Here is a 27,307-nt window from a genome sequence, read left to right as displayed (position 1 = left end):
TAGGGAAGTTCATAGCATACTGTTATTACTATGGAATATACATTTTAACAATGTGCAACCCTAAAATATCTGAAGGGTTTGAGGGGCTTAAAACTCAACCTCGAGGTTACAGTCTCAGAACATAATGGTGAGACTGGTTTTTATTTGACATTACATCTTGTTCAGAGAACTTTTTTCTCTTCAGTGAACAAACCGTATGCTTTCAGCATGAATGTCAGTTCCCAATTTCTGTTGTGTCCTGTCTGTACAATCATTTTAATTTTTAGAAGATGTTTCAATTTTAGCTACAATATGTTCATTTAGCTTATACTGACACAGAATTAACATGTAATTTATTGACTACTAAGTAAAATAAGACAGTATATTATTAATACCAAGAAAATGTTTAATTTTATACATGTTAAAAGTGGCTCAAAAATAACTTTAAAAGAAAAAGTTGCATTTAAAAGGTCTCAGCTAATAAATAATTTTACAGGAAAAGGTCTGAAATTCACCTTCGTAAAAATATCTAATGCATATAAATAATTATCCTTTATGGAAAAAAAAGAATATTGGGCTCACAAAAGAAAAGCAACTTAAATGAAATTCAGTGGCTTTTAAAGCATTAGTTCTGTGAGTAATCTTTCCCAATTGGTTCAACATTTCGGCTTTGCTTGTAAATATCTGAATACAAATAGTTCACAAGTCAAGTTGAAAAACAAACAAATCTTTATTGTCTAGAAATATATATAAAAAAAATCCCCCACAAAAGATGCTATTCTCTCATTTCCCCATCTTCTTCCTCTTCTTCCACACCTCTGATATAAAGGACATTATTACACCTGTAAATAGAAAAAGTCGATTTTTTTGTTCCAACCAGAAACCATGTATGATCTGAATTACTGTATTTTTATTATGAAAATACTGAATGCTATATTTACAATATTCTTGTCTCTAAAAAATTTTTTTAGATATATTCGTTTTAAAAAAAAGTTTCACATAGATTTGTTGAAAAGCACATGGCACTTATTTTCCACCATATGGTTGTTATAAAATGACATCTTTATGATTTTCCAAAGGAAATAATTACCAGAATTTGGAGCTTTGAAGCTAGTACAGAAAATCAATATAACAAAACAGCCAGACCCAACTAAAATTCAAAACTAAGTTCCTGCAATGAAGGCCACTGCAAAAGGTTGCCACTGCAAAAGATTATAGCTAAGAGCTAGAAAATTTAACATCAACACTAGAAAAATCTTTTGGCCAGTTCCAAAACATTTGAAAACTTACCTCTGACAAGTTTAACAATTTGAAAGACTTCTGAAGTCTAACTGTAAAGTATTATAAGTTAATAGTGATTTTTTAAAAAAAAGTAATTCCAAAATTGAGGCACTAATATATTTAGAACAGGTATACCTAATGCTCACCAGTAACTCCTTACATATACTACTGCTGTTTGTTACCTTATTAAAACTTCACCCAGATGTCCAGACAAAGCTCCATCTATGTATTCTTCTGTATTTGCAAGCTTTCAATAAAAAGAAATATATTAGTATAATCATATGGGAAGAAAATATTACAAAACAGATAATATTGGTGAGAGAACTCATTAACTGAGACCTTTCTATACCAACAACTCAAATTTATCTATAATTAATAAACAGAAGATGAGCTTTCTATTACTATTGTAGTACTTTTGGTTTCATATAAACCTTCAATAAAATTAATATTCATGGCTGTAGAACAAATATATAATAAAGCTTGTTTCAACATAAGTTTCTAAATCTCCCAGGTTATGTAATATTTCTTTCTATTAGATATCAAAACTGTGTGTGGAAGAAGGCAGTCTCTAATTTATGAATAAATTATGATTAAAAAGTTTTCTGAAAATTCATTCTAAAGAACCAGACGTTAAGTTTTCTCAGAGTAAAACATTATAAATCATATTGAAGTGTCCAGATGGGTATACGAAAGCTATGGCTAACATGCCAAATACTTTTATATTAGTCAACAACCAAAGCAGATAACTGAGTAAGAATTTTCTTCTTTTCCTGTCTTTTAAGAAACAGGGTCTCCCTCTGTTGCCCAGGCTAGAATGCAGTGGCACAATCATAGCTGACCAAAACCTTGAACTCCTGGGCTCCTCCTGCCTCAACCTCCTGGGTAGCTAGGACTAAAAGCATGTGCCACAAAGCCTGGCTACTTCAAAACAATTTTTTTTGTAGAGATGAGATCTTGCTATATTGCCCAAGCTGGTCTTGAATTTCTGCCTTCAAGTGATCCTCCCACCTTGGCCTCCCGAAGTGCTGGGATTACAGGCATAAGCTACCACATCTGGGCCTGAATAAGAATTTTTTTAAATTATGTACTAATAAACAGGGAAAAACAAGTTCTTAAGAGGAAGTTAAATAGTTAACAGTGACCTTTACAGTTATTTTGGTGAACTATAGCAAAGTAGTGTGTTTCCCTTACGGTATTATTATGAATCAAATGTCTGAGCTCTTCTTACTTTAACTACAGTTATTTTGGTGAATTATTTCTAATTTTATATCAAAATGTTTAGCTTTCCTTCTACATATAGGTAACAAGCTTTACTTGTAATTAAAAGAAAAATCACAATCAATGCCACCTGGGACTCACAGACGGAACTAAGGAGTGATGGGAGAGAGGGAAGTTTCCTTCACAACTAGGCATGTGGAAAAGGAAAAGAAAAATAGGGCTTAACAGTAAGGATTAAAATAGGATGTTTCATAAGGCATGAAAAACATGTTAATGAACACTACTACTGGATGTTGCTCCCTCTCTTATAGAAAACACAAAGTAATCTCCATTATCCAGATGATACAGTTTTGTCTGAAATATACCAGGTTGTTGAGACAATTAGTTTGTATATAACAGCTGTAAGAAATAATGTATTAAGAGCAACTAATTTTTTGTAAAAAGTAATTACAACCTTTAACTGGTTTCTAAATGACACAATAATGCTCCAAATACTTTCTATCATGTATTAAATTCAGTCTTCACCATCACTTAACAGGCTCTCTATGGACGCCATTTTAATCTAACTTTCTGTCATTCTTCCCTTAACTCAATCCGCTCTGGCCTTTTTGCTGTGCCTTGAACACACCAAGCATGCTTCTGCCACAGGGCCTTTGTACTTGTTGTTCCCTCAAACTGGGATGCTTTTCCCCAGATACTCACCTGACTTGTACACTAATTCTGGTATCTTCCAGATTTCACCTCCTCAGAGAGGCTATCCTATATAATACTGAACATACTGCCTATTCCCTTTTTCTTCATGGATGGCATCTATCATGCCTATTATCACATTATATTACCACCTCCCACCACTAAAACATAAACTGTTGAGGGCAGGGACTTTGTTTTGTTCAATGCTATATTCACAGTGCCAGGCACATAATGGAGCTCAATAAATATTTGCTGAGTGAATAAATTCAAACACTGGTATCAATATGGTTGACTACTCAAAGTGGTTGGTTACTCAGACATTTTGCAACTCTAGCAGGGTCACTAGCAAGCTATATTCTAAAACAAAATTCACCCTTTTAAAGTGTACAATTCAGTGGTTTTCAGTATATTCAAAAACCTGTGCAACTATCACCACTAATTCCAGAATACTTTCATCACAATTCATGTACTTCCCAGATTTTTCTATGGTCTTGGTAAATGATTCCTGTTTAAGGAATTTTCCAAACTCAAACTATGCTTTGGGGACCTTAATGTCATGTGCTCAGGTGGTAATTGCCTAAGTTAAGGAAAATCATAGCTCTCTGCCTACTTAAGTACTCCTTTTAGTACTCTGCTTACAAGTATGGAATCCTTGGATTCATGATTGGATTGACCGCCTGTCTTGATAGCCTTTAAAAACCTGCCTGGAAACTACTACCATTAAAAAACAACAAAAAACCCCAAACTAATTTTTTAAATGTGCAAAAGACATGAACAGGCATTTCTCCAAAGATAAACAAATGGCCAATAAACACATGAGAAGGTGCTCAACATCATTAACCAAATGCAAATCAAAACCACAATAAGATACCACTTCACACCCATTAGAATAACTATTTTATAAACACCCATAGAAAATAATCAGTGTTGGTGAGGATGTGGAGAAACTGGAACCTTTGTGCATTGCTGGTGGGTATGTAAAACCACGTAGCTGCTGTGGAAAATACTGTGACAGTTACTCAAAAGAAAACAAAAATTTCTCTGTCATCCAGGCTAGAGTGCAGTGGTGCAATCACGGCTCGCTGCAGCTTCAACCTCCCCAGGCTCAGGTGATCCTCCCACCTCAGCTTCCTGAGTAGCTGGGAATACAGGTGCCCACATCACCATGCCTAGCTAATTTTTGTATTTTTTTTGTAGAGATGCAGTTTCACTATGTTGCCCAGGCTGGTCTCAAACTCCTGGGCTCAAGCAATCCGCTGCTTCAGCCTCCTGAAGTGCTGGGATTATAGGCATGAGCCACCACGCTTGGCCTCCTTAAAAAATTAAACATAGAATTACCAGTAATCCAGTAATTCCACTTCTGGGTATATACCCCAAAGAGCTGAAAGCAGGGACTGGAACAGACATTTGTATACCCATGTTCACAGCAGCATTATTTACTAGAGTCCAAAGAGGGAAGCAACCCAGTGTCCACCAAGAGGCAAATGGATTAGAATGTAGTATATGCATATAATGGAATATTATTCAGTCATAAAAAGGAAATTCTGACACATGCTACAACATGGATGAACCTTGAATAATACACTATGCTAAGTCAAACAAGCCAGACGCAAAAGGATAATATACGATTCCACTTATATGAGGTATTATGCATGGTCAAATTCATAGACATGTAGAATAGTGGTTACCAGGGGTTAGTTAGGTGGAGGAAGGAATGGAAAATTATTGTTTAATGTTTAATTGTAAAATTATTGTTTAATGGAAAATTATTGTTTAATGGGCAACAAATTTCACTTTTGGAAGATAAAAAAGTTCCAGATATGGATAATGGTGATGGCTGCAGAACAATGTGAAGGTACTTAATGCCACTGAATTATACACTTAAAAATGGTTAGAGTGGCAAAATCATAATGTGTATTTTACCACAATAAAAAAAAATTAATTACAAAAAAACCCACCAAAACACATGGCTGAATCATTTACAGAAACTCATTTGACAGACATACAGTCAGTTCAATTCCTTCGGCAGATCTGTCTTTCCCCTGAAGGAATGAATTTCCTCAATAGCTTTGGTGTTGTGCCTTTAGCATCCATTAAAAGACTCAAGAATTTCACTTGAAAACTTTCTTTCAGGGCTAAATGATGAGAAATGTTTTGTTTTCTCCAGCAAAGGAGTGTGTTTCCCTTATGGTATTATTATGAATCAAATGTCTGAGCTCTTAACTTTAACTACTAGGAATAAAATCTGTAGCTGAATTCTGGTTTAAGTCCATGTCTTCTACGTAGTTATATCACAGTATCCTCCCTGGCTTTGACTTCATTTTTGAATTTTGCCGTATATTTGTCAATTTAATTGTATGTATTCTTATTAGTCAGACTAAACCTTTGAGAAACAAGGTGAAGCAAAATAAATGCAATGTTATGACCTTTACAGCTCTTTAGCTTACCTGCATGTTCATGTAGCCATCTACAGATACCAGATAGCCCTTGTACTCCATTCCCCACTTAAGTTTCACCATCACTGGCTTTCCTGTTAGTCCATTGAGGAAAGGTTTGGGATTGAGGGGTAAACTCTGCACAAAGAACAAAAAAGGATCCAATTAATTATTTTTCCTCCCACCACCAACTCTCTTCTACCGAATCACCAATATTTTGTGGTATGCAAATGAAGAAAACTTTTGACTCCTTATTATTTTAGTACATAATTTTCACTTTTATTTGTTGAAGAGTACCGGGAAAATTTAAATATCCAGTTAGCCAGTTTCACCTTTAACTCATCAAAACAAAACACTCACTATTCACTTAAGATACACTGACTACCTACATCACTCACGGTTCTGAGCTCTGAAGAAACAAAGATAAAGGCACTAAAAAAAAAAAAAAAAAAATGTGCGCCAGGCAGGGTGACTCGTATCTGCAATTCCAGTAATCTGGAAGGCCAAGGCAGGGGGATCACTTAAGGTCAGGAGTTCAAGACCAGCCCAGGCAACATAGTGAGACCCCCATCTCTACCAAAAATAGTAAGGTGTGGTGGTGCACACCTGTAGTCCCAGCTACTAGGGAGGATAAGGTGGGGGAACTGCTTGAACCCAGGAGCTCGAGGCTGCAGTGAGCTATGATTAGGCCACTGCACTCCAGCCTGGGCAACAGAGCAAGACCTTGTCTCTTATATATAAATAAATAAATAAATAAATAATAAATAAGTCCCTGTCAAGAAGTTGGGAGATCGGGAGGGGAACTCCTCACATACAAATAATTATATTGCATACTGCAATGTAGTAAGAGAAGATATACTAGGCACAAGGGTACCAAAGCAATCCAGGGAAAAAAGGAAAGGTTGCCTGAAATAAGCAATACCTCAGTTTTAAAGGATGAGAGTTTATTTCCAGAGCGGGAAAAAATGCTGTTCCAGGCAAGGCTAGTTACTTATGCAAAAGGAGGGAAGAGTGATGCAACAAGGTGATTTTGGGGACATGCAATTCAGCATTGTCAGTCAAAGCCCCAAATGTAAGACTACAGAAGGAAGCAGAGGGCAGATCACGCTTGACAGTCTTTAACTGTGGAAGCTACGGCTAGGTCCTGTCTGACTTTGTCACTAGCACTGCCTCTTACTTATAGCAATTACTTAATGTTTATTTATTCAGCAAACCATTAACATCTCCAGTGATTTCGGTTTTTGCCCTCTTCTGCTCACTCACCAGTCAAACAAAGAAGAGAACTAAGAAACTTGGCTACTAACCCCCTCTAACATAAGCATATTCGGAGTGATTTTGATATGGCGATTACTCCAATAACCTAATAGGTCTCCAGTTTTCATTCTCCAATTTGTTATCCACCACAGCAACTATGATTTTTGAAAGTGCACATCAGATTGTCATATTTCTGCTTAAAATGATTCAATGGCTTCCAACCGAATCATTTTCAATTGATTTGGAGTACAATCAAAACCTCCCAATACAGCCTAAGAGGTCCTGCCCAACGCCTGCTCCTCTGATACCATCTCTTAACCACTATTCTCGCAAGTGGCTGTACCTTTCTGTCAATTTCTCCAACTGACCAAGCTTTCTTTCCGGCCGCAGGTCTTATGCTCCTATTCCCTGTGCTCGGTACACTCCTCCTCCTGCTCTTTAAAGGGTCGTATTTCATGACACTCAGGCTTCAGGTTAAATTCCACCTTCTAGGGAGGCCATCTCTGATTAAGCCTCTAATGTCTAACGCGCACCCTCACAGCCTCCTGTCTGCATTGTTCTTAGCACTTATTATTTGCAATTGCATACTTGTTATTTTTTGACTAATGTCTGTCTTCCCCACCCAACTGAGTTAATCTAGAGCATGGCCGTATCATTACTTTCATGGAGTGAAAGTGAATTTTGGAGTGTGGTTAAGTGGGAAGTGCAAATTCTCTTTGACTTTTACCCCGACCCTATAGCCCCAACTAAGAATATCCCAGGCCCGGATTCAAACAAAGAGGAGAAGGCACGGGCAATCCTAGGAAAAGAAAGGCATCAGGAGGAGCACGCGCCTCAGAAACCCTAAAAGCAGAGTGAAAGGAGCTGGCTACCGGGTGCGCGGCGCCTCACGCGGATGAATGGGAAACGCGCGAAGCAACCAGCAGGCCCCGCGAGGCTGGTCTCCCTCCTTCTCTTTCTCTCCGCTTCTCCCGCCGTTCTCTTTCTCCTTACCATCGTAACTACGGCCGAATGTTGCAGGCTACTCTCTGCCGACCAGGCCGCCGCCCGTCCCTCGTGACTACAGCAGGTACCGCAGGTCCCGAGCCGCAGTTTCAAGAAAAATGGCCGCCAAACAGGAGTATGACCTTTCACCTCCCACCACGGCCCTTTCTGCCTCTGTGATTGGACGCAAAGAGGTGCGTGCTGATTGGAGGAGATGGCTGGACCAGTATCTCCTAGCAACCAGCAGCGGCTTGGGTTTGCGCCTTGCAGGCGGCGCGCGGACCTTGGGAAACCGGCTCTGAGGATCGCTGTGAGGCAGCAAAGGACTGGAGGCAGGCCGGTGTTTGTAAATGTGCTGTCCTTCCTAGAGGGCGGTCTGGGAGAGGCTGTGTAACGGATGTGACTTTTCCCCAACTTGGCTAATGGGAATTTACTTTGTCTTTTTACACCCGTGAGAACGTTCGGGGTCCCAGAGTTCCTTCCTCACTGTTCCAACAGGTTCCATGATTTGGGGGCGCCTCTGCCGCAGGCCCTTTCTACCTGAGTGTTCTCTCTTCTGCAACACCCGTTTCAACCCCTTTTAAAGGAATTGGGGGCTAGCCAGACTAGACTAGGGGCGGCGAAACGCACTGAAGGGAGTCGGATACAGAATTTCTTGCAAACGAGGTCAAGTCGCGTCTGGGATACGGTATCATGCCCCACCCGCGCTCCACGACCCCGCCGGCCCCACCTTTCTTTTGCTTCGCCAGCAGAGACCGGCACGGCCTTCTTACGTGCATTTGAAATTACCTAAGGGCGTAAGCAATATTTCCTCTGTCACGGATTAAAACTTTCGACGTAACGGTGTTATCTGAATCTCACTAGTTTTTGTCGTAATCCTATTGAGTTCGGCTCACTCTGATCTGAAATGCTAAAGGCAGTTCTTGGAGAACACGCCCTTTGGGAAGTAACGCTTTTTTGCGGCCCTGAAGAGATGGATTTGGAGTTGAGGATGAAATGTTGGGTGTTGAGGCATTGTGGAGCAGTGGGTAAGACTTTGGAGGGGGCCTGCATTCGGAACCTGCGTCTATCAGGCGCGGCCGGTGTTGGGCAGCGTCTTAACCCTGAGGGCCATTGTTTCCTCGGCAGGAACGCGGCTTTAAAAACGGAACCATCCTCAGCGTGGTTGCGAGAATTTAACGTAAAACGGGGGTTGGCCTTGTAAAAGCTCAGTGTTTCACGTAAATGTTGAACACTGACCAGACAATGATTGTCAGTGTAGTTTTTACCAAACAGTTATTAGATTTATTCACCCTAAACTTCAGTGGATTTCTCCCTTAGTTTGTCTATTGTTTTATGAACTTTAAGTCTTTGTACAGACTTTGAGTTCCTACTATGTGTCAGGCTTTTTCAACAATTGTGGAAATCTTACCTTACTGTCTGATTCGGGGTGACAGCCCCGTTTAAGAGATGAGGAAGCAGGCCCAGCAGGTAACTGTAACCAGTTGAGGGTAGCTGTCCGAGTTCTTGGCGTTTTCAACAAAGAATTGGACAAAACACACAAACGAAGCAAGGCAGCGAAAGCAGAGATTTATTTTAAATGAAAGTACACTCTACAGGGTGGACACCGCCTGGTGCAAGCGGCTCAAGAGCATTGGTTACAGAATTTTCTGGGGTTTAAATACCCTCTAGAGGTTGCCCATTGGCCCACAACCAGTCTGATTGGTTGCGGGAGGGGACCAATAAGACGTACTTTCATTTTTCAGCTGCCACGCAGAAAAAGGAGGGGTTGAAATGGGAGTAGCCTCTGATACCCAGTCAGCATGGATGGGCCTTAGGTTCCCTGCTTCCAGCCGCTATTCTTCTGCCTCATAGCTTGCTCAGGACCACATACCTGGGTTTCAAAACTCTGCTTTTTCTACTTCATGAAGCTACCTTTCAAAGACTCAATATGTATTTCAAAAGCCTGACTCTTTAGCTGTTTTCTCAGTGAAGTGAAACGAAATACTACAGTAAACACATTATGTAAAGATAATGTATTTAAGGTTGGTCTTTCTCTTCATGTTAAATTTTTTTTTTTTTTTATTTGAGACAGGGTCTCATTCTGTCACCCAGGCTGGACTGTAGAGGTGAGATCTTGGCTTACTGCAGCCTTGACCTCTTGGGCTCAAGAGATCCTCCCACTTCAGCCTCCCGAGTAGCTGGGACCACAGGCATATGCCACCACACCCAGCTAATTTTTAAATTTTTTTTGTAGAGATAGGGTCTCGCTATGTTGTCCAGGCTGGTCTCAAACTCTTGGGCTCCAGCTGTGTGTACCCACCTTGGCCTCCCAAAGTGCTGGGATTACAGGCGTGAACCACCATTCCTGGCCCATATTAAATTTTAATCTTAAATACCTTATTAAAATTAAGTGGGCATAAGTCATTGATATTTGTCTAATTATAAATATTATACAAAATTTTGGAAAATGTAGAAAGTTCTAAACAATAAACCTAAAATCACTAGTAATCCCACCAATCAAAGAAAACAATTAACTTTTATTGTAACATATGCACTTTTTTTTTTTACAAGATATCTACAGTTTTTTGTTGTTGTTGTTTGTTTTTTCTTTTTTGTTGTCGTTTTGGAGACATTCTCACTCCATCACCCAGGCTGGAGTTAAGTGGTGCAATCTCAGCTCACTGCAACCTCCGCTTCCCAGATTCAAGCAATTCTCGTGTCTCAGCCTCCTGAGTAGCTGGGATTACAGGCATGCAGCATCACGTCCAGCTAATCTTTTGCTAATTTTTTTTTTTTTTTTTTAGTAGGGACGGGGTCTTACCACTTTGCCCAGGCTGATCTTGAACTCCTGAGCTCAGGCAATCCGCCCACCTCAGCCTACCAAAGTGCTAGGATTACAGGTGTGAGCCACGACACCCAGCCTACACACAGTTTTGTAACTTGTTTTCTTCACTTTATATTGAGCAAATTCTCATATGACTGAATATACTCTTCTAAAATGTGGCTTAATGTCTTCATTATACTTTGTATTTTGCATCTGTGATAATGTATTATTCTATTATTTTCATTTTTTCTCCGGTTATAAACAGTCTGCACCGAACATACTTTTATATGAATCTTCAAGTGTATTTTTGATTCTTTACCATAAATTCTTAAAAATATAATTCCTAGGTTAAAAGGCATTACTATTTTAAAGGCAAATATATATATTGCCATGTTGGCATATGGCTCCACAGAATATTCATCAGAATAATTGCTTCAAATATAGGGGAAATAACAGGCTTTATATTTTTTCGAAGATGAGATAGAATACATTTTGAGCACATATGAAGAAAATGACCCCTAATTGTTAATTAGGATGAACAGTTTGGTGAGTTCTACCATTATTTATCCTAGAACCCAAAAATTCCAGTGGTATACAACCATCTAAAAAGGAATTTATGAAATGATTTAGAAATATTTACTGAGGTGAGTAAAATGAATGTATGATGTCTGCCCTTGTGGAATTTTAAAACCTCTTTGAGAAGAAGGGGACCAATACATATTGAATGCCTTTCATGTTATGCTAGGATATTTTATTATGTAATTTGTCTAATTTAAATCCTCACAGTACTTCAAGGTAGATATTATTATCATCCCCATTTTACAGATGAGGAGACAGCTTCAGAGAGATTATGTATTTTTGTTGAAAGCCCTGTGGAAGGTAAAAGGGCTCCAAAGCCTAAGATTTTTCCTTTATACAACGCTGCCGCTCCCAAAAGTGTGGTTAAGTAGAGTACAAATAAACAAATATATAGAAATACAAATATTAATGCAGTTAATGAAGAGGGATAGCATTTAGGAAGTTACTTTTGAAATTGATGAGCTCTTCTTTTTATTTTGTTTATTCTCATAATTCCAACATCTTATTTTTTTCTGATTATGGCCAGAATCAGCTACAGGTATGATCGGAATAGGTTTAAAGGAGGAAAAATCCAAGATTTGAATGCTGTCTTGTGGAAGCTTTTTATATATTTTTTGTCAAACCTGAGAGATATGGTATTCTGTCTAGCGAAGAAGTTAAGATTAAAAAATATATAAGCTTCCTTGGATCATACAAACACTGAACCTAGATTAGAATTCAAATCTTTTTGGTGGTTCAAAGCCCATTGTACCATTGTAGAGAGACAATCATACCTCAAAGGTGTAGGAGCATAAGAACCTCCTCTCTCACCTCTTGAGGTTTGATATTTGAGTCTGAGAAATAAATAGACAATAGACCAATTGGTCTATCTATCCAAAACAAGGAGAAAAAGCACAGCATAATTGATTTATGCTCATGGGAGCATCACAGCAAGGCGAATGCCCAATTCTAGTAGCGCTAGACCCAATAAGGTCTAGAAGTTTATATACCGTTATTCATAGGGGGGAGGGGAATGCAGGATGTAGGCAATTTTAGAAGAGTAATAAGTGATTTTTACAAGAGAAGAATGGGTCCATAGAACAAACAATAGTCTGGGACAAAGTTCATCTGGGCTGTAGGTATGGTGTTTGATTTTCAGTCTTTTTCCTCTGTGATATGAGTTTAATTTTCCTTGGTTAATGAAATTTCAGTAAGAAGATTGAAGACAATTGTTTTCCTCTTCAGTGGATTGGATCTTTAGGTAGATAAGGAAACTTCAGAGAAAAGTCTCTTCCTGTGCTTCAGGAGAGGAGGAAGGCAAGAGATGGGGGGTGGGAGAAGGTCAGAGAGAAGGTCAGACCTTGGTTCTGAGGCTGCTGCTTTAGTGCAAAGTATCAGTATGCTTCGGGGTATCATTTTCTGAGCCCCAACAAAGGAAACCTGGTATTGTGGTTAGGAGCCAATACTGTCTGAGTTCAAATCCTGACTCTGCCATGTGCAGGTTATCTCTGCTTCAATCTCCTCATCAATAAAGAGGATGATCATGATAGTACCCATCTTAAAAAAAATTTTTTTTTAATGAGGTGGGCTCTAACTATGTTGCCCAGGCTGGTCTCAAACTCCTGGGCTCAAGCAATCCTCCTGTCTCAGTCTCCCAAGTGGCTGGGATTACAGGTGTACACCACCATGCCCAGTTCAATACCCATCTTATAAGGCTGCTTTTAGGATACAATATTTGTGGTGTGTATCCTCCTCCTGATACTGAATAGTTTCTGTAGCGAGGTACATAGGCACGTGAGTAGGTCAATGTGACCTACTAATAACTAATACTAATAACTAATATTGGACTACTTGTTTGCTGTTTGCTAAACTGCTGCTTGCTCAAAAAGTTCTGGGCTGTTGGCTCTGATTCTTCAGCTGTGCTGGAATCCACTGTGCACCTGACATCTATCTATCTGGGCCTATCACTTCACCTCTTGGGACCTAGGGGGCAAGGGAGGCTGACACAGCTAAGACGATGCTTCTGCTGTTTGCTGTGTGTAGTAAACTGTCTTGTTCTGATCCACATAGTCTCATGTCTCCTTTCAGCACCTGTGGAGAGATAGCAGGTTTACTCCTTGCTACCTAAAGTTGGGGTTCTCTCCTGACTCTCACAGGGTTAACATTAAATGAAGAACATTAAATGAGATAATATATGCAAAGCAGTACAATATCTGGTCAGTTCGATAAATGTTTGTTCTCCTACATTTATATTCAATCAAAATCTAACTATCCCCAAAAGCTTTGGTTTAAGTAATGTAAAACCAATGTAAAAGTAGCACCTTATATATTTATGGGGAGACCAATCCCTTTATGGACCAGAAAATTACTTTGCCTAATAACTCAAGATACAAGAGATTAGTCTAGACCCAAAACCACATTTATTAGCCATTAAGTGCAGAGGGAGCTAGAGGGAGCTAGCAATCAAGGACCCGGGAAACAGATGAGACAGAAAATGAGTGGATGCATACAATTTGTTCATATATATTGAGTCATATTAAAAAAGCAGTATAGGCCGGGCAGTGTGGTTCATGCCTGTAATCCCAGCACTTTGGGAGGCCAAGGTGGGTGGATCACTTGAGGCCAGGAGTTCAAGACCAGCCTGGCCAACATGGTGAAACCCGATCTCTACTAAACCTCGTCTCTACTAAAAGTACAAAAATTAACCAAGCATGGTAGTGCATGCCTGTAAGCTCAGCTACTCAGGAGGCTGAGACACAAGGATCACTTGAACCCAGGAAGCAGAGGCTGCAGTCAGCTGAGATGGCACCACTGCACTCCAGCCTGGGCGACAGAATGGGACTCTGTCTCAAAAAAAGAAGGCAGTATATACGGTAGCAGAAGATAATAAAAACAGTATATTTAATAGCACATTATATGATTGTTTTATATGATTGACAACATAATGGTTGATAATGCTGGTTCTAGAGGCCAGATTCGAATCTGAGTTTGAATCCTGCCCCCAACACTTACTAGTGGGAACTTGTGTAAGTTACCCGCCCTCACTAAGCTTATTTTCCCATGATATAGGGATGATTGTTTCTTTCTCCCATTGTGGTAGTGGATGTTAGGAGTTAATACAAGGTTGTTCCTCTATCCTTCCTGAAGATACGGTTTTAAAACCATTAGATGGAGTGAGCAAAGTATGCACCTGTGCTGGGGTATGGGGGTAGTCACAGTGGTCTGAATGGAGTGAGGAGAACATCCACATAAGAGAGCAGCCAGTGTGGGATGTCAGAGCCTGAGCAGGAGGAGGAAGGTATCTACATAAGAGGGCGGGCAAACATGGGAAGTTGGTGCCTGAGGAGGTGAGGATGGTGATCACGCGTGGTGAGGGGCAGCCCAGCACCAGCCATTGGAGCCCAAGTAGGATGAAGCATCCCTAGAGGGTGGCCTGACAGGGAGTGTTGGAGCCTAAGTGGGGTTAAGAGGGTGTCCCAACTGCGGGGAAGAGGGTGGCCTGCTGTGGAGTGTCAGAGCCTAAAGGAAGCGAGGAGGATGTCCATGCAGAATGACCTGGCACATGGTGTCAGAACCTGAATGGAATGAAGAAGAAATGCAGGGGAGGGGACAGTGGCAGGAAGGGAAATTTGTTACAAGGGCACTAATCAAAGGAATCAACCTATAACAATGAGCATACTTAATGCTCAGGTTTTAGTTTCTAGAAACTGCTTCTCACTAAAGGAACCAGGATCCCTTCGAACACTGGCTATTTTCAGTCTTCTTCACTATAGTAACTGGTAGACACCATCTTATTACAATCCAATGATCAAACAACTATCGTTAGCAATTGGAAAATCAAAATCAGGTGCCACATGATAAGATACAAAGAAAAGATGCATTCTGTGATACTCTTACCAAAGCCACATAACCTGAATCTAGTAATCAGGAAATACCAGACAAACCACATTGAGGAACAAAGTGGCCTGCAATGTTCAAGAGTGTCAAGGCCACAGAAAGATCTCCATGATAAATTGCTGAGAAAGACAAGGCACAGAATAATTTACAAAATATGCTGCCTCTGTATAAAAAGAGAAGGAAGGGGATAACAAGCTATCCATTTCTGTGTATGTGCATAAGTATACTGGAGGGCTCCTAAGATACTAAGAACACGGGTTGCCTATGGGTATAGTGGGAACTACACTGAGGGCAGACAACAATGAGATGTTTCACTATACATTTTTAAAAAACTTTTAATTATGAAATTCACATATTAACCATTTCAAAGTATACAATTGAGTGGCATATAGTACATTCACAATGTTATTGCAACCACCACCTCTATATAATTCCAAAACATTTTTGCAACTTCATTTATTTGTTTGTTTTGGGATGGAGTCTCACTCTGTCACCCAGTTTAGTGTGCAGTGGTGCAGCCTCAGCTCACTGCTAACCTCCGTCTCCTGGGTTCAAGCGATTCTCCTGGTTCAGCCTCCTGAGTAGCTGGGATTATAGGCACATGCCACCACACCGAGCTAATCTTTGTATTTTTAGTACAGATGGGGTTTCACCATGTTGGCCAGGCTGGTCTTGAACTCCCGACCCCAAGTGATCTGCCTGCCTCGGCCTCCCAGAGTGCTGGGATTTCAGGCATGAGGCACTGTGCCCAGCCCATTTTCACAACTTTAAAAGAAAACTCTGTAATCATTAAGCAGTTCCTCCCTATCTTCCTTCTCTCCTAGCCCATGGCAACTCTCAGTCTGCTTTCTATCTCTATAAATTTACCTGTTTTGGATATTTCATATAAATAGAAACAACATGTGACCTTTTATATCTGGCTTTCACTAAGCGTAATATCCCCAAGCTTCACCCACATTGTAGCTTGTTGTAGTAGTAGTACTTCATTCCTTTTAATGTATGAGTATGATTCCATTGTATGTATATACCACATTTTGTTTATCCCTGCACCTGTTAATGGACATCTGGGTTGTTTCCACCTTTTGGCTACTGTGAATTTTGCTGCTATGAACATTTGTGTACAAGTATTTGTTTGAATACCTGTTTTCAATTTCTTTGGACATATACCTGGGGTGTGGAATTGCTGGGTCATATCATAATTTTACATAGAACTTTTTTTGAGGAACTGCCAAACTTTTCCATGGCAGCTGCGCCATTTTATATTCCCACCAGCAATGTACGAAGGTTCCAATTTCTCCACGTTCTCACCAACAATTTGTTATTTTCCATTTTTGTCGTTGTTTTAATTATAGCCATGCTAGTGGCTATAAAGCAGTATTTCATTGTGGTTTTGATTTGCATTTTCCTAATGACTAATGATGTTGAGAATCTTTTCATTTGCTCATTGGCCATTTGTATATCTTCTTTGGAGAAATATCTGTTCAAATCCTACATATCCTTTTAATGTTCTATTTTTGGAAACTTTGAATGTATTGACTAATTAAATAAAAGAAAAAGTCATTTAATTGTTTTGGATCTTATTTTCTTCCTTTATACACTGTAGGGATTGGGCTAGATCAGAGTTTTCAACCTTGATATTATTGACATTTTGGGCCAAATAATTCTTTTTTCTTTCTTTTTCTTTTTTTCTTTTTTTGAGACCCCGTTTTTTTGAGACGGGGTCTCTCTCTCACCTAGGCTGGAATGCAATGGCTCAATCTTGGCCCACTGCAACCTCCACCTCCCGGGCTCTAGTGATCCCCCCATCTCTGCCTCCCAAGTAGCTGGAACCACAGGTATGCACCACCATGCCCAGCTAATTGTTTGTATTTTTGGTAGAGACAAGTTTTTGCCATGTTGTCCAGGCTGGTCTTGAACTCCTGAGCTCAAGCAATCTGCCTGCCTTGGCTTCCCAAAGTGCTTGGATTACAGGAGTGAGCCACCACACCCAGCCACAAATAATTCTTATTTTATGACTTGTCCTGTGCATAATAGGTTGCTTAGCAGCATCCCTGGCCTCTACCCATTAAATGCCAGTAGTCCCTCCCCCACCCAGGTTTGACAACCAAAAATGTCTCCAGGCACTGCCAAATGTCCCCTGGGGAGCACAGTTGCCCCTGGTTGAGGACCACTGGAGATCAGTGGCCCCACAGGCCCCTGAACCTGGATCAGTTTGCAGGTAGTGTTGTGGCTTTGCAAACTATTTTCAAAAACAAAGAAAAATAACTAACAAATTGTACATTTATTTTAATAAAGACGCTATAGACTAAGACCTCATATGTCTTTGCTTTTGCTTGGAATGAAGTCACCTTAAAATACGAATACTGGTGGATCATCATGGGTCAGAAGCTCTGACTGGCATTTATTTGTGTAACTGATTATTAAAATGGGAAACAAATTTTAAATAAATAATGTCTTTGAGTTTTGTAAATCATAGATTCAATCTGTGGGGGAGAGTAGGTAATAAAAGAAGTCTGTGGATGAAATGGCTGGAAACCACTCAAGTAGATGATCAGCATTCAATACTGACTTTAAACACTTTTCTGTTTTTTGCCATGGTTCCAGAGGGTGGCAGTGGTGAATCTGGAGTAAGATTTCTGTTTGCCACATAAGCACTTCAAAGTTAATCAGTACAAATAGGACTTCACTGTTCTCAAAACACTAAAAGAAACAAAACAAAACCTCATGGAATTTTCCCCATAGTATCCTGTGCCATACAGTCTCCCCCCACCTCCTTCACCCCTCAAATGTCTCCATTGAATCCAATTTTAAAAAATAAAGCTTATTCTACTTCCTCATCTATTACCCTGTTGCCGGAGGTATCTGACCTCCTTTCCTTCAAAACAAACTGAAGACCTGGACATATTAGTTGGATGCTCACCAACCTTTGTTGGTTACCCATGACTAGCAGCCTAAAACAAACTCCTTCATCTCTTTCCCTTCTGTCCCATGAACCGCAAAGCTGGCCCTTGCACCGCCGGCCATGCTTTTTCTCACAACTCCACGTACTTACACAGGATGTTCTTACCACCTAGAAATCCCTCCCCGTTTGCTTTGCCTGAAAAACGCCTCCTCATCTAATCTCCACGGCCCCGCTCAAATGGGCACTTCATATCTGAAGCTTTCTCTGACTTCCCTAGGTAACTAATTGTTCTGTCACATGGGCTCTACCCCACCTGTTTTAGCACTAACTACACTCTCTTTTAGAGAAAAAGGTATTTTATTCATTAACCCTTTGTCACTATTACTAGTCATTTACTAGCACATAATTGGTTCCCTGGCATATAATGGCAAATTTCTGGAATGAATAAATTAATGAATAACTGACTTGAGAGACTTGGACTTCAAAAATTTGCACCAATTCAAACATATATATATATATATATATATATTTGCCAAAAAAATGGGGAGGGGAATCAGGGTGTCCACCCTTCTTACTCAAAAGAATGGAATATACTGAACAGTAGAGCATTCTCCTGCCTCAGCCTCCCGAGTAGCTCGGACTACAGGCGCCCGCCACTGCGCCCGGCTAATTTTTTTTGTATTTTTAGTAGAGACGGGGTTTCACCGTGTTCGCCAGGATGGGCTCGATCTCCTGACCTTGTGATCCACCCGCCTCGGCCTCCCAAAGTGCTGGGATTACAGGGTGAGCCACTGCGCCCAGCCCTAGATAGCCTATATTTCTATTGGCTCCATTACTTGTGCTATTAGCCTTAACTTCTTGATTAGGGAACTATCTGCCAGGTTTCTTCATTGCAAAGTTACCTTTTAAAATTGTATTATTAAGAAGTATTTTGTGAAGGTACTTTGAGGCTATGTAGTTATCTCATTCCTCCTCAAACTTTCACCTACTGCATATTAGCATCCACTGTATTTCTGGGCTAAATCAGTTACTTATGCTGGCTGCCAAATGGTGATTTTCTGACTCCATCATTTCTTCTCCATCAGTTGGCATTCCACTGTAAGAAAAGCTTTCTCCTTTTCCCACTTGTTTATATCAGTATGGACTCATAGATTCTATTTTATTTAGTGGGTTAATCATGTCATGATTATTTATTTTGATGCTCTTTATTTTAAGGACTCATGAATTTCTATTTTATTACATGAATTTATAATCTGTTACTATTGTTACTTTTCTGCCTTAATTGTCACATATTTGGACAGGGGGAGCCCCTATTAAGCTGTCTTCTGTGTTCTTTTGACATGTCATCCTCATTCTTTGAGCATTTCCTTATTTTCTGTCCCAATAAGATGTTCCCTGTCTCAATCCTGGAATCAGTCAATTCTCCAAAAAGCCCTGTTTCGTTTTAGTGGAGAATGGCATTTAGGAAACCAAAGATTGGTCTAGACAATAGGCACGCTCCTTGGTAGGGGGGTGTTGGTTCTTCCAGGCCCTCTCACTGGACAAAACTAGAGAACGTATGCATGTGTATGCATACACACATGCATGCATATATGACCATATCCATACTTGTTTCAATATCTCTATTGAAAATTCCAGTTCAACACCACATGGCTTATTTTAGTTTTTTCAGTTTCCATTTTTGTAGTCCCTTCCCTAACAGTTAGAAAACTATCTCCCTTCATCCTCAATGTGTTTACATCTGATCAATCCCCTCCGTGTAACCAAACTTCCATCACCACTACCATCCCCCCTCCCACCCAACCCAGCAAGACAGCCTTGCCTGACTCTAACAGCATGAACTGGGCCACCACTCCAGAGCACTCTGACCTCCCCATTCCCACTTTGCTCAGCCCCACCTTGTACTTTTAGACAGGATTATTCAGAAATGAAGGATAGATAGAAGCAAACTATAAATCCCCTTTAAATTGATGTTTATAATAAAAACTAATACAAAAGAAAAAATATAGAGGGAAAGAATTTTAATTTTTTCTGGACACCCTCCAATTGTTTCAGTATACCAGTATTCCAAGTAAATAAAAAAAAATTTAGTCAAGCTTTATTATGTGATACTATTTTAGTATGAAAATGGTGAGGAAGGGCTATTCTTATTCTTTTCCAGTTTCCTTTTCTCTTTCCATTTCTTTTTTTTTTTTTTTTTTTTTTTTTTTTGAGACAGAGTCTTGCTCTGTTGCCCAGGCTAGACTGCAATGGTGCGATTTCGGCTCACTGGAAACTTCGCCTCTGGGGTTCAAGAAATTCTCTTGCCTCAGCCTCCCAGGTAGCTGGGATTACAGTCATGCATCACCACACCTGGCTAATTTTTGTATTTTTAGTTGAGATGGGGTTTCACCATGCTGGCTAGGTTGGTCTCGAACTCCTGACCTCAGATGATCCGCCTGCCTTGGCTTCCAAAGTGCTAGGATTACAAGCATGAGCCACCGTGCCTGGCCTTCCATTTCTATTCTATCTCTTCTATTTCATGGGTGGCTGAAATAAGAGCAAAGGAATTATATCACAAATTGATCTAATAAAATACACAATACTAGAAAAATCATTTGAGAAGTGTGTGACTCAAGGTAAAAAAAAACTCTCTTACAAAAAATCATATAGTCAATATTTTAAGAGTTAGAAGTTCATAAATATGGTGATTAACTCTTAGGAAAGAACCTATTATTTATCAGTATATTAAAGTCTTACTGAAGTAAAGTAAACAGGATAGGCTGGTAGATTTTAAGGCAAATTAAAGCAAAAAGATTAAGATTGAGAGAGGGAGCTGTTATTTATGGAAGGAGACTTAGTTAGGATTGAGAAAAGGAACTATAATTTATAGAGGGTAATTAGGTTGGGATTATGCTCAGCTATGATTAACAAAGACCCAAATTAAGGATGATTTAAACCAATTGAATCATACAGTTTGGATATATGTCCCCCTAAATCTTATGTTGAAATGTAATCCCCAAAGTTGGAGATGGGGCTTAGTGAGACATGTTTGGGTCACGAGGGCAGATCCTTTATGGCTTGATGCTGTCCTCATGATATTGAGTGAGTTCCTGTGAGATCTGGTTGTTTAAAAGTGTGTGGCACCTCCAGGTCCTCTCTCTCTTGCTCCCCCTCCTGCCATGTGAGATGCCGCCATTCCCCCTTTGCCTTTTGCCATGGTTGGAAGCTTCCTGAGGCCTCCCCAGAAGCTGATGCTGGTGCTATGCTTTTTGTACAGTCTGCAGAACTGTGAGCCAATTAAACATCTTTTCTTGTAAATTACTCAGCCTCGGATATATCTTTGTAGTAACACAAGAACTGCCTAACAAAAAGAAAGTTTATTGACCTCTTCTGTAAAGGTGAATAGTTCAATACTGGGGTGATGCTCTGCTGCTTGAAATCTTCAGAGACCCTGACTGCCCCTAGCTTTTGATCTGCCCTCTTAGGCTATGACCCTCATCTTCATCATCCCAGATGGAGCTCTAACTACCACATACATAGTCGAAGCGTTAAATGGAGGAAGGAGGGGAAAAAGGGCAAGCACCAGCTATCTTTAAAGGAAATTTCCTGGAAGTGGCTGCACAGTTCTTTTCCTTATAGCATGTTGACCAGAACCTGGTCACACGGCCACACTGGCTGCAAGGGAGGCTGGAAAAGGATTCTTACAGTCCCAGTGGCCCTATGCCCTGCTGAGAATCAGGGGTTCTAACACCAGTAGGCTGTTTGGGGTAGGCAACCATTGATCTCTATTGCCAGAGGGTCTACTGGATATTGTCTATTTCCTTATCATAAAATGGGTTAAATTGGCCTGGTGCATGGCACATGCCTGTAATCCCAACACTTTGGGAGGCTGAGGCAGGCAGATCACTTGAGGTCAGGAGTTTGAGACCAGCCTGGACAACATGGTGAAACCCCGTCTCTACAAAAATACAAAAATTAGCCAGGTGTGGTGGCACATGCCTGTAATCCCAGCTTCTTGGGAGGCTGAGGAAGGAGAATTGCTTGAACCCAGGAGGCAGAGGTTGTGAGCCGAGATCACGCCACTGTACTCCAGCCTAGGTGACAGAGTGAGTCACATAGAGTGAGACTCTATCTCAAAAATAAATAAATAAATAATTTTTAAAATGGGTTAAATATTATTAACAGGGTTAAACAAGGTAACAATAGCTAATACTTATACTTCTTATATTCCAGGGATTTCAGGTGAAAAACCTGTTTATAATTATCTTATACTTTTTAACATAATCTTTTTTGCTCTTAACACTGCATTTTTCAAAAATACAATTATCATGTAAATTCAGAGAAGACTATGCTTGCTTTTGTTTAGAGTTTTCCTAACAGTTTTCACTATTTCAGAAAAGTATTGACAACGCTGCAAGCTGCACTTGAATCACCAAGACAACATCCATGGCTCTGTTTACAGGTTCAAGCAGTTGACTACTTTGTGAGGTTTTCCAGTGTAAAAGTGCTTGAGCATTTGCATATGTTTATGATCAATTGTTTTTACATTTATGTCTGCTTGATGCTACAGTTTAGGCATTATATTTATTTTAAAATTACATGTGTAGGTAGGCTATATTCTGTGTGAATTTCACTTGATAGTACAGAACAGAACTGCTGCTAGCATGTAAGTTGCCTCTGTACAAATAAGAGGCCCCCTCTGAGTGGAGGAATTAGGAAAAGGCACCCCTTCTTTGGGGTTGATGTAGCACCCTGCCAGGGTGCATGACTAGGCAACAGAGTGCACCTAGAATTTGCCCCCCTTCTACCACCTGTGTAACTGTAGATGGCAAGCCCCTTTAAAGGCAGCATGAAAAAAAAATACTTTTTTTTTGAGACAGAGTCTTGCTCTGTCACCCAGTCTGGAGTGCAATGGCGCGATCTTGGCTCACTGCAACCTCCGCCTCCCCGGTTCAAGCAATTCTCCTGCCTTAGTCTCCCTAGTAGCTGGGACTACAGCTGTATGCTACCACGCGCGGCTAAGTTTTGTATTGAAAAAAAACTTCTCGTAGAAAGTAGGCATTGGGTCTGATGGGGCTGATGATTACTAATTTAAAAAGATAGTCAAGGATTGAACCTGGAAATACTTCCATGTTTAGAGGTATAGTAAGTGGACCCAACAGTTAGGAAGAAACCGAGAGAGTAGTGTACTAGAAACCAAGTGAAGACAGTGCTGTAAGAAGAGAAAGTGATCCATTGCATCAAATGCTGTTGTTAACCAGCGCTTTGGGAGGCCAAGGTGGGCGGATCACCTGAGGTCAGGATTTCAAGACCAGCGTGGGAAACATGGCGAAAACGTCTCTACTAAAAATACAAAAATTAGCTGGGCATGGTGGCACACACCTGTAATCCTAGCTACTTGGGAGGCTGAGGTGCAAGAATTGCCTGGGAAGCAGAGGTTGCAGTGAGCCGAGATCATGCCACTGCACTCCAGCCTGGGAGACAGAACGAGACCCTGACTCAAAAAAAAAAAAATCAAGGCAGATGAAAACTCATTCTGTCCACTGGAGTAGGCCATGTGGGGGTCACTGATTATCTTTACAAGAGCACCCAGTGAGGTAGTAGGATTGAAAGCTTGATTGACATGGATTTAGGTGGAAACATAGGGAGAAGTAAAGAAGGTAAGTATAGACAACTCTGGTGCTAGAGACTAAGGAGCTGAGGGTGTGTGCAAGGGAGTGTTGATACATAAGTCAATGAATAACAAAAATAATATTAGGTAGTGATTTACACTTTGAAGAAAAATATGTAAAATAGCACCCAAGGGACTGGGGCTCTAGTATTCATTCAGTCATTAGACTCTTTAAGTCCTTGAACAGGTCACCTTTACCTCACTGGGTCTCAGTTCCCTCAACTGAAAAAAATCCAAAGGTTGAACTTAGTGACCTCTTTTACCTTCAGCATCTGTTATTCTATATATTGAAAAATAGCTTCCAAACAAACGAGTTTACACTTTACCATCTTGTACAAGGTATTTAGCCTCCCTATATCTTCGTTTCTTCTAGTATTTTATTTTATTTTACACTTGATCTTAGCCAAAAAGCCAAGAAGCAATATTTTATTTTATTTTGAGACAGAGCCTCACTCTGTCACCCAGGCTGGATTGCAGTGCACTATCACGGCTCACTCCAGCCTCGAACTCCCAGACTCAGGTGATCCTTCTACCTCAGCCTTCCAAGTAACTGAAACTACAGGCACAGCCACCACACCCAGCTAATTTTTGTATTTTTTGTAGAGACGGAGTTTTGCCATGCTGCCCAGGTTGGTCCCAGACTACTAGGCTCACGTAATCTGCTTGCCTCAGCGTCCCAAAGTGCTGGGACTGCAGGCACAAGTCACTGCATCTGGCCAGTTTCTTCTATTTTAAAACTGTGGACATGTATAAAGATGTTCATGGTCAATACTAGTGAAGTGGCTAAATAATACTTCAATTGGCAATAATATTTTCATATGATAAAATTTAATACAGGCTGGGCACCGTGGCTCACACCTGTAATCCCAGCACTTTTGGAGGCTGAGGTGAGTGGATCACCTGTGGTCAGGAGTTCAAGACCAGCCTGGCCAACATGGTGAAACCCTGTCTCTACTAAAAATACAAAAAAATTAGCTAGGCATGGTGGCGGGCACCTGTAATCCCAGCTACTCGGGAGGCTGAGGTAGGAGAATCGCTTGAACCTGAGAGGCAGAGGTTGCAGTGAGCCTAGATCACACCATTTTACTCCAGCCTGGGCAACAAGAGCGAAACTCCACCTCAAAAAAAAAAAAAAAAGTAATGCAATAATTTAAAATAATATTTACAAAGATTCTAATGACATGGAAAAATACAAGACATCAAAATATGTAAATAAATATTAATAATGTCAAATAAAATACGGACACTTGAATATATGTGTCTAGAAAAACAGACTAAAAAGAAACACCAAAATGTTATCAGTTGTTATGTTTAGGTTATGGGATTTGGGATGGTTAAATTTTCTTTATAATTTCCCGGGTTTTTCATTTTAAAAAATTTTGCCATTAGAAAGTGTGCCATTGATAAAAGGGAGATTATTTTTTAACTCAGTTAGCTTTAGCTCTTTAACATTTATGAATGCTTATGCCCATAACTATTTGTTCACAATTATGTTCCATACGATGGATTTACAGAATATGGTCACCATGACCCTGAAGTCACTTGCATACACACTAATTTAAACATGTAAATGTTCATTCAAGAATATATTCATCTGGCCGGGCGCAGTTGCTCACACCTGTAATCCCAACACTTTGGGAGGCCGAGGCAGGCAGATAACAAGGTCAGGAGTTTGAGACCAGCCTGGCCAACATGGTGAAACCCCATCTCTACTAAAAATACAAAAATTAGCTGGGCATGGTGATGCATGCCTATAATCCCAGCTACTGGGGAGGCTGAGGCAGGAGAATGCCTTGAACCCAGGAGGCAGAGTTTGCAGTGAACCATGATCGTGCCACTGCACTCCAGCCTGGGTGACAGAGCAAGACTCCATCTCAAAAAAAAAAAAAAAAAAAAAGAACATATTTATCTGAGGAGATTAGCCAGTGAATCTTTCCTTTAAGAGGTGGTGGAAATGTATTCATTTTTAAAGTTAGCATTGGTAATATTAGAATAATAATAGTCTAAACAATATCTTGTGCTGTAGTCGGGTGTGAGCAGGGAAGGAGAGGGCTCCCCCACTACACACACACCAGGTGTGTCGGGAGACCATCCTGTGATGGTCAGGCGGTTGTTAACTGTTTCTCTACAGTAATAATTGGTCACAGCTGGCACTAGGGAAAGATAGTCTCTTACCAGACAGAAAACACCTGAAACTGGTGATCAGCAGCTTCCAGATCAGATCTCAGCGTTGGATGAGCAGGAGAAGCGACGCAAGACCTCGGAAGCCTGCCAAGGTATAAAACCCCAAGTCAAAAGTTCAAACCGTGCTGGTCTTTCAAATTGCCCGCTTGGCCCTCTTTCAAGTGTACTTTCCTTCCTTTCCTTCCTGCTCTAAAGCTTTTGAATAAACTTTCACGCCTGCTCTAAAACTTGTCTCGGTCTCTCCTTCTGCCCCTCAGTCAAATTGTTTCTTCTGAGGAGGCAAGAATTGAGGTTGCTGCAGACCCAGATGGATATGGATTCTCCACCGCTAACAGGGCTATATACACAATTAACATTAACCATTCTGTTATAATCAAAATCATCCAGCAGAATTTCAGAATCTTGCAAAAGTTGACCGTATGTATCTTATGGTCTTTTCCTCAAACCTCCTCCCCTCCCACCGCTGCCCTTTTTTTAAGACAGTGTCCCACTCTGTCGCACAGGCTAGAGAGCAGGGGTGTGATCACAGCTCACTGCAGCCTCAAGCTCCTGGGCCCAAGTGATCTCAGTCTCCCAAGTAGCTGGAACTACACCCATCACACACATTTTAAAATGTTTTATAAAGACAGGGTCTCATTACATTGCCTAGGCTGGTCTTGAACTCCTTGGCTTAAGCAATCCTCTTGCCTCAACCTCCCAAAGTGCTGGGATTACAAGCCTGAGCCACTGAACCTCTCCCTCTCTCCCTCTGTCCTCCCTCTCTCCTCCCTCCCTCTCTCCTCCCTCCCTCTCTCCATCTCTCTTCCCTCTCTCCCTCTCTCATCCCTCTCTCTCTCCTCCCTCTCTCCACCTTCTCTCCTCCCTCCCTCTCCACCCTCTCTCCCTCTCCTCCCTCTCTCTTTCCTCCCTCTCTCCATCTTTCCCTCTCTCCCTCTCTCATCTCTCTCTCTCTTGTTTCTCTCTCGGGCTCTCATCCCTCTCTCCCTCTTTCTCTCTCTCCTCCCTCTCTCCCTCTCTCTCCTCCGTTTCTTCCTCTTTCCCTTTCTCCCTCTCTCCTCCCTCTCTCCCTCTCTTTCTCCTCCATCTATCCCTCTTTCCCTCTCTCCTCCCTCTCTCCCTCCCTCTCTCCTCCCTCTCTCCCTCCCTCTCTCCTCCCTCTCTCCCTCCCTCTCTCCTCCCTCTCTCCCTCCCTCTCTCCTCCCTCTCTCCCTCCCTCTCTCATCCCTCTCTCCCTCCCTCATCCCTCTCTCCCTCCCTCTCTCATCCCTCTCTCTCTCTCTCACCCTTCTCTCCCTCTTTCTCTCTCTCCTCCCTCTCTCCACCCTCCGCCTCCCTCTCCTCCCTCTCTCCCCCTCTGTTTCCTCACTCTCTCCCTCTTTCCCTCTCTCCTCCCTCTCCTCTCCCTCTCCTCCCTCTCTGCTCTCTCTCTCTCTTTTTCAGGTTGCACACACTTACACTCCAAAGAC

General features: G+C 40.9%; 1 protein-coding gene and 1 long non-coding RNA gene across 2 annotated transcripts in view; one reads left to right on the top strand and one right to left on the bottom strand.

The window, feature by feature from the left end:
* Positions 1–685: 685 nt before the first annotated feature.
* SNRPF (small nuclear ribonucleoprotein polypeptide F) lies at positions 686–25,920 on the bottom strand. The gene is made up of 5 exons (XM_054441954.2): positions 25,833–25,920; positions 7,851–13,296; positions 5,616–5,741; positions 1,443–1,507; positions 686–821 (listed from the first exon to the last, which is right to left on the bottom strand). The coding sequence occupies exons 2-5, from the start codon at positions 7,851–7,853 to the stop codon at positions 755–757; spliced, it is 261 nt and encodes an 86-aa protein (XP_054297929.1). The 5' UTR covers positions 7,854–13,296; positions 25,833–25,920; the 3' UTR covers positions 686–754.
* The window catches only part of LOC129009285 (uncharacterized), a 62,048-nt gene continuing 39,460 nt past the window's right edge, over positions 4,720–27,307 (top strand). The window contains exon 1 of the long non-coding RNA XR_008492744.1: positions 4,720–4,811. This is a non-coding gene — a long non-coding RNA (uncharacterized LOC129009285). The remainder of the gene's footprint in view (positions 4,812–27,307) is intronic.

This window comes from Pongo pygmaeus, chromosome 10 (assembly GCF_028885625.2).
Source record: "Pongo pygmaeus isolate AG05252 chromosome 10, NHGRI_mPonPyg2-v2.0_pri, whole genome shotgun sequence".
In the NCBI taxonomy this organism is placed as follows: Eukaryota; Metazoa; Chordata; class Mammalia; order Primates; family Hominidae; genus Pongo; species Pongo pygmaeus.
The sequence above is the reverse complement of the archived record's forward strand: the minus strand, read 5'-3'. Positions and strand labels throughout refer to the sequence as shown.